This window comes from Perca flavescens, unplaced genomic scaffold (assembly GCF_004354835.1).
Source record: "Perca flavescens isolate YP-PL-M2 unplaced genomic scaffold, PFLA_1.0 EPR50_1.1_unplaced_scaf_92, whole genome shotgun sequence".
NCBI lineage: Eukaryota > Metazoa > Chordata > Actinopteri > Perciformes > Percidae > Perca > Perca flavescens.
This window is the reverse complement of record NW_021166749.1, coordinates 1971-10000: the sequence shown is the minus strand read 5'-3', so window position 1 is coordinate 10000 and position 8030 is coordinate 1971. Positions and strand designations below refer to the sequence as shown.

General features: G+C 43.1%; 1 protein-coding gene across 1 annotated transcript in view; it reads left to right on the top strand.

Annotated features, from left to right (window-relative positions):
• The window catches only part of LOC114552181 (receptor-type tyrosine-protein phosphatase mu-like), a gene marked incomplete at both ends in the record, with an annotated part of 10689 nt that extends 3245 nt beyond the window's left edge, over positions 1–7444 (top strand). Inside the window, 2 exons of the mRNA XM_028572812.1 lie at positions 94–168; positions 7254–7444. Of these exons, the coding sequence (XP_028428613.1) occupies positions 94–168; positions 7254–7444 (266 nt within the window). The remainder of the gene's footprint in view (positions 1–93; positions 169–7253) is intronic.
• Positions 7445–8030: the final 586 nt, after the last annotated feature.

Sequence of the window (8030 nt, the reverse complement as noted above, 5' to 3'; positions counted from 1 at the left end):
AAACAGTGACTTAGTTGGGGACTATTTTCAGCGGCGGATGAATCCACATTAGCTGCTGTAGTGATGAGGCTGTTTCTCTCCGTCTCTTCTCAGCGGTGTCGTCTCCCTCCTCCTTCACCCTGAAGACCAACACCATCAGCACCACAGTCCCCAACTCCTACTACCCAGGTAATACCCCCCTCCATCTATTACCCCAACCCTCCTTCTACCCAGGTAATACCCCCTCCATCTATTACCCCAACTCCTACTACCCAGGTAATACCCCCCTCCATCTATTACCCCAACTCCTACTACCCAGGTAATACCCCCCTCCATCTATTACCCCAACCCTCTTACTACCCAGGTAATACCTTCCTTCCAACCGAGTGCGCAAAAACTCTGTTGAGTGTGCCGACACTCCGCCGAGTGCGCCGACATTCAGCCGAGTGTGCCGACATCAGGGGTTCCTTCCTTGTAAGATTATGAATCGATTCGCAAAAAAATCGCTTTTAAATGTTTTTTTTTTCCTACAAAACAACCTTGATATCAGCTGTTTTCAGACTGCATCGTCATGGCGATAACGTGGCTACGGGTCAGCTGTTTTCAGACTGCATCGTCATGGCGATAACGTGTCTACGGGTCAGCTGTTTTCAGACTGCATCGTCATGGCGATAACGTGTCTACGGGTCAGCTGTTTTCAGACTGCATCGTCATGGCGATAACGTGGCTACGGGTCAGCTGTTTTCAGACTGCATCGTCATGGCGATAACGTGGCTACGGGTCAACATTTCGGACGGCGGCGTTCTGACCGAATGACGTTGCGTTCCTCTCTATTTCTGAGTGGTGATACGCGGCCGCACTTCGTCCATTTTGTTCGCCAGAGACCACACATTGGCGAGGAAAATGCTGCGTACTGATAGCCGATAAAAGGTTAGCTTTAGCCTTTAGCCTTTAGCCTTTAGCTCTCCGTCTTTGTTTACATTTGGCCTGCCAGCACTTCCTGTTCCTGTCAGCTGGATGCATTTACATTTAGAGATGTAGGGAGCTGACTTTTCCTTCTTTATTTCTTTTTCCTATGTCCTGCCTGTCTGTCTGTCTGTCTGTCTGTCTGTCTGTCTCTCTCTCTTCTGTCTGTCTCTCTGGTTGCCTGTCTCTCTCTCTTCTGTCTGTCTCTCTGCTTGCCTGTCTGTCCGCCTGTCTGTATTTCTGTCTGTCTCTCTCTCTCTCTGTCTGCCTGTCTTTCTCTCTTCTGTCCGCCTGTCTGTCTGTATTTCTGTCTGTCTCTCTCTGTCTGTCTGCCTGCCTGTCACTCTCTCTTCTGTCTGTCTCTTCTGTCTGTCTCTCTGCCTGTCTGTCTGCCTGCCTGTCTCTTTCTCTTCTGTCTGTCTCTTCTGTCTGCCTGTCTGTCTGCCTGTATTTCTGTCTGTCTCTCTCTCTCTCTCTGTCTGTCTCTCTGTCTGCCTGTCTGTCTGCCTGTCTCTCTGCTGCTGATGCTTCCTGACTGCAGATCCCTTCGTACCGACGGCCATTCTGGGTGAGACTCTTTTCTTTCCTTTCCTTCCTCTGTAGACAGAACGAGAAACACCAGCGTGCACAGACAGGTAGACAGACAGGTAGAGACAGACAGGTGAGACAGAAAGAGAGAGTGATATATTGGCTTCCATCCATCCCTGCTTGCTTCTCGTTCGGCTGCTTTTGGTTCTTTGGGTTTAAAACATATTATTTTATTATTTTATTTTTCTCCAAATCCTCCATCTTTGATTATTACATTTGTTCAGTTTTACAGTATTTTATTTTATATTTTTTTAATATTTTAATTTTTTTCTCTTAACGAGTTTTTGACTTGATTTGCATCTCTAGTTTTTTTTATTATTTTATTTTCTGATAATTTTTTTGCCCTTTTTTAATCTGTTTTATTTTTTAATTGTTTATTTATTTATGCATTTTTGTAATTCATTCAAAAATATATATATATATATATATATTTAAATTTTCTTTATATTTATCTCATTTATTTAATAAATGTTTATTTAAAATTTATTTAATATTAATAATATTTCATAATTTTTTTTTATTTATTTCCATAGTTCTTTTTCATTCTATAATTTCCTTTTTATTTATTTATTTATTTTTTTGTTTACATTTGTTTGGGATTTTCGTTTTTTTGGAAACGACGGTGGGCTTCACTCCATCCCCGCATCCACAACATCCCTGCGTGTCGTGTTGACGTCACGTCTGTCTGCATGGACACAACACGCCTCGCGGACGGGGGCAGGGGTTGGGGGGGGGATCTGGTTCTGGGACGTCCCACATGTTCCAAAACTCACATATCCTTAATTTAAACATTAAATAAACAGGAAGATAAACTAACTCAAACAAACGCAAGTCTTGAAATCTGTTTTTACTAGCTTTAAGTTAGCTCTAGATTAGCTTTAAGTTAGTTCTAGATTAGCTTTAAGTTAGCTTTATGTTAGCTTTAAGTTAGCTCTAGGTTAGCTTTAAGTTAGCACCCTTTATTGTTAACTCAAAATATCTTTAATCCTTTCACAATCTTTTTTTGTCCTCGGGTCAAATTTGACCCATTTTCAAAAGTTTCTACATCAGAAAATCTTTTTCTTTCAACCAAATTGTCAAAAAATAAAATATAACGTGGATGGTTCAGTAAAATAAATGATCAGTTCACTACTTTCTTTGCATTTGGGTGTTTTATTCAGTTTTATAGCATTCTGGGGGGAAAATGATACAAGAACATTGACAAAAGCGCAAAAATAAACCGACAAAAACATCAGAAAAAGTGACAAGAAACGTTGGGTAAAGTGAGAAAACTTGTCGACCAATTTCAGTTTTAAAATCTGACCTAGAAAAACAAAAAGTTGCAGCTCGACGGGAAGCCAACGCGAGAATTAGCTATTCTAACATCTGTAAGAAGAACCGCGAACAGTTCTTCATTAACATTAAAAATCTTACTTATCAGCGTCGTTATCGATCGTGCTGCCGATGTTAAAACTCTCTCCGTCTGATCGCCTTAACGCGTCTGTTAGCAACGAGACATTTCTCAGACACCAACACTTTGCTGTCTCTATTTCTTTACGCTTTCTTTCCTAAGCTTTAGACTTTTTCCCGCACTTTTTTTGCCACTCTTTTTTGCCGCTCTTTTTTCCCCAACCTTTTTTTGCCACTCTTTTTTGCCGCTCTTTTTTCCCCAACCTTTTTTTGACGCTCTTTTTTTCCCGCACTTTTTCGGACACTCTTTTTTTGCCGCTCTTTTGCGCCATTTCTCTCAAAGCTTTCTTTGGGCGCTTTCTTCCAAATCTTTCGACTTTTTTCGAACACGTTTTTCCGACAGTATTATTTGACGCTGTGCATTTATTTAATTTTCCAACATTCTTGATGCTTTATTCAACATTTTGGGGCTTAAAAAAAAAGTTTTTGTCTATTTTTTTGACGTTTTTTTTGCTCTACATTTTCTTTCAATGTTTTTGCCGCTTTTTTCCCAATGTAAACAGCTAAATATTTCCACTTTAGGCTAAACTTAGTACCTGCTGCGCTAAACGTGCTGCTAGGTTAATGTCCTCTTCTTTTAATACAGTCTGTGGTTGAGTCTAAACTCCAAAATAAATGGAGTCTTTTAGCAGAATTCAACGCTGAACGAGACATTTCTAGGCAACCAAAACTTTGCTGAAGTGAAAACACTGACAACAGCCAAAAAAAGCCAATGTTTCCAAAGCTTTTCGACTTTTTTCCTTACTTTTATTCAACTCTTATTTCCGACACGTTCAACTTTTTTGGAAACCATGTGTTTTCTAGACTCTAGACTTCAAAATAAATCGGGCACAGAGGTTCGTACCTAAAAAACCTAACAAAAGCGCGACCCCTTTCTTATCTTTTTTAACATTTCTGTGTGTGGTTGAAAAACTCTAAAATAAATTGAGCACAGAGGCTTGTACAAAGTAAATCAAACCTAACTAACACATCACACCTCTCTGCTAAACATCAACTAAATGTTTCCAGTTTAAACTCAGATGCTAACTGAGCTAAACGTGCTGCTAGGCTAAGTTAATGTCCACTTCTTTTAAACAGTCTGTGCTTAAATCTAAACTCCAAAATAAATCAAGCACCAAGGCTCGTACAAACTGAGAAACCTAACAACCTTGGGCTAAACTCTGATATGCTAACTGCTGTGCTAAATGTGCTGCTAGGCTAGTTTAATGTCCAAGTGAAGGAAGGGGAATGCTAAGAGCAAAAACTGTCGCTTAAACTCCTTTTCTCCTCTCTCTTCAGGCTAGCTAAACTGTCGCCGGGTTAGCCAAGGCTACGAATCCGATACGCTGAGCGAACAGTTAGCCAGGCTAGCCAGGTTAGCTTAGCTTAGGCTAGGAGTAGTTCCTGTCTGAGTCATGCTAGCTGTGTTTATCCCAGGCTAAAGCTAAAGCTAAAGTTGTTGCTTATACCCTGTCTCCTCTCTCTCCTTCCTCTCTTCTATCTTTCTCTGTGTAAAGTGCCCATTAATGGTAAGTGGCTAAATTTGGGGCTAAGGGGGCGGGGGAGGGGGGGTGTCTGTCACCACTGCGCATGGAGCCACACCCACCACCCACTGTGATGTCATCAGTGCCTCATTTTTAACCCTCTCTGTGAAATTGTGAAAATATCACAACAATCTTCCCGCCATTTTCCCTTAGAACCAATCAGGTGTTTCCATCTGTCCCCCTCTCTGATTGGTTGCTGTTTGTGTTGTCGTGGTTGTCTCATATCTCACCGTCCTTTCCGCCGGCGCTGCCATCCCATTGGCCATTTCCTCACCCTCGCCATGATTGGGCTGTTTTGGATAGAGAGTTTCTGATTGGTCAGTCAGCCCCCAGGCTAGCCAATAAGAACAGAGTTAGAGAGTGTAGTGGAAGGTGTGTTTCAAATGTTCTCGTCAGGACTCTAAACTCTCTGCTCTCTTTTCACACTGCAGTTGCAAGAACCTGGACCACATCCAGACCATAGACTGGGTCTTGGTCTGGACTGTAGACTTGGTCTGGGTCTGGTTCTGGCATGCTAAGATTTAAACGGTTTACGGCATAACGTATCATACTAAAATTTGTGAAATCCGTAAAATAATAAACTTTTCTCATTACAAACAATAGCAGAAGATGGAAATCATGAATCAAAAACGTTGTAGCTGTCTATGATTGTTTGATTGCTAATGTTAGCTCAAAACGCCGTTAGCATCTTGTTGGCTAGTTGTCGCAAAATGACGCATATGTGACTCTCATCGGGTAATAACAGTGTTTCCTAACTGCGTGTAAGGAGTCTCCCCCTGCTGGTAGTCAGATATAATGCAGGTTTAAGGAGTATCTCCCTGCAGGAATTCAGATATAATGCAGGTTTAAGGAGTCTCCCCCTGCTGGTAGTCAGATATAATACAGTTTTAAGGAGTCTCCCCCTGCTGGTAGTCAGATATAATGCAGGTTTAAGGAGTCTCCCCTGCTGGTAGTCAGATATAATACAGCTTTAAGGAGTCTCCCCTGCTGGTAGTCAGATATAATGCAGGTTTAAGGAGTCTCCCCTGCTGGTAGTCAGATATAATGCAGGTTTAAGGAGTCTCCCCTGCTGGTAGTCAGATATAATGCAGGTTTAAGGAGTCTCCCCCTGCTGGTAGTCAGATATAATACAGCTTTAAGGAGTCTCCCCCTGCTGGTAGTCAGATATAATGCAGGTTTAAGGAGTCTCCCCCTGCTGGTAGTCAGATATAATGCAGGTTTAAGGAGTCTCCCCCTGCTGGTAGTCAGATATAATACAGGTTTAAGGAGTCTCCCCCTGCTGGTAGTCAGATATAATACAGGTTTAAGGAGTCCCCCTGCTGGTAGTCAGATATAATACAGGTTTAAGGAGTCTCCCCCTGCTGGTAGTCAGATATAATGCAGGTTTAAGGAGTCTCCCCCTGCTGGTAGTCAGATATAATGCAGGTTTAAGGAGTCTCCCCCTGCAGGAATTCAGATATAAAGCAGGTTTAAGGAGTCTCCCCTGCTGGTAGTCAGATATAATGCAGGTTTAAGGAGTCTCCCCTGCTGGTAGTCAGATATAATACAGGTTTAAGGAGTCTCCCCTGCTGGTAGTCAGATATAATGCAGGTTTAAGGAGTCTCCCCTGCTGGTAGTCAGATATAATGCATATTTAAGGAGTCTCCCCTGCTGGTAGTCAGATATAATGCAGGTTTAAGGAGTCTCCCCTGCTGGTAGTCAGATATAATGCAGGTTTAAGGAGTCTCCCCTGCTGGTAGTCAGATATAATACAGGTTTAAGGAGTCTCCCCTGCTGGTAGTCAGATATAATACAGGTTTAAGGAATCTCCCCCTGCTGGTAGTCAGATATAATACAGGTTTAAGAAGTCTCCTCCTGCTGGTAGTCAGATATAATACAGGTTTAAGAAGTCTCCTCCTGCTGGTAGTCAGATATAATACAGGTTTAAGGAGTCTCCCCCTGCTGGTAGTCAGATATAATACAGGTTTAAGGAGTCTCCTCCTGCTGGTAGTCAGATATAATGCAGGTTTAAGGAGTCTCCCCCTGCTGGTAGTCAGATATAATGCAGGTTTAAGGAGTCTCCCCCTGCTGGTAGTTAGAGAGACTGCAGGTTTAAGGAGCTTCAGCGTTTGCTTCAGACCCAGATCCAGTATTTTTACACACTTGATTGGTATTCTTTCTTTTTCTACTTCTTTTGTTTATGGCAGCAGTGTGAACAGAAACCAGGGGCCAATCACCATCCTCTCTCCAGTCACGTGATGTGTGTGCCATTCATCTGTGTTGTCGTAGTATCAACATTAGGGTGTAATTCAAAACGCCAGCATCCCAGAAATCATCGGTTTCGATCTGAGATATTACAGATACAGGAGCTCTAGACCACACTCTATAATTTGCACAGTAATCAGTTAATCAGACCGCTAGCGTGGAATTCAAAAAAGAAAATGATAAATAAATGTGTTTAACTGAAATCTGATGTCAGGAAAAGTCAAACTGTTTTCACACAAATCCTGTCCCTTGATTTGTGTTTTCTTTTTCCAACTTTTGTCGTTTCTTTCGACACTTTTTAGTTTTTATCGATTTAAAAAATATATGACATTGCTTTTTTTGTCGCTTTCTTAAAGATTCTTTTAAGCTCTCATGGTTTTCCGCCCCGTTCTACGGTATAACGCCATGAGATGCCTCTGTATGTTTGTGTCCGTTTGTCCGGTCGACCCAACATGACCCTACGTCTCCTCTGGTCCTCTACATGCTGCCGTGTCCCCCCCGCAGACGACAGCCACACCATGACGAGCGAGACCAGCAGCCTGGTCCAGTCCCACTACAAGCAGCGGGAGTCGGAGCGCGAGGCGCCCCCCTACCAGACGGGACAGCTGCACCCGGCCATCCGCGTGGCCGACCTGCTGCAGCACATCACGCAGATGAAATGTGCCGAAGGCTACGGCTTCAAGGAAGAGTACGAGGTGAGGGCCGCACGCACACACACACACACACACACACACACACACACACATACAATGCACGCATACACACACATGATGCACACACACATATACACACACACACACACACACACACACACACACACACACACACACACACACACACACACACACACACACACACACATGCACACACACACATACAATGCACGCATACACACACATGATGCACACACACGCACATGATGCACACGCACACACACACACACAAGATATGCATGCACACACTCACACAAGATATGCATGCACACACACACACATGCACGCACACACGCACACACACACACAAGATACGCACACATACGCATGCACATACAGAAGATACGCATGCATGCATGCACGCACACACACAAACACAAGATACGCACACACACACACGCAGGCACACACGCAAATGATACACACGTACATGATGCACACGCACACATTCGCATGCATGCACACACGCACATGATGCGCACACATGCACACACACAAACACATGATGCATACGCACACACACACACACAAGATACGCACACAGGCACGCACACGCACACATACGCAC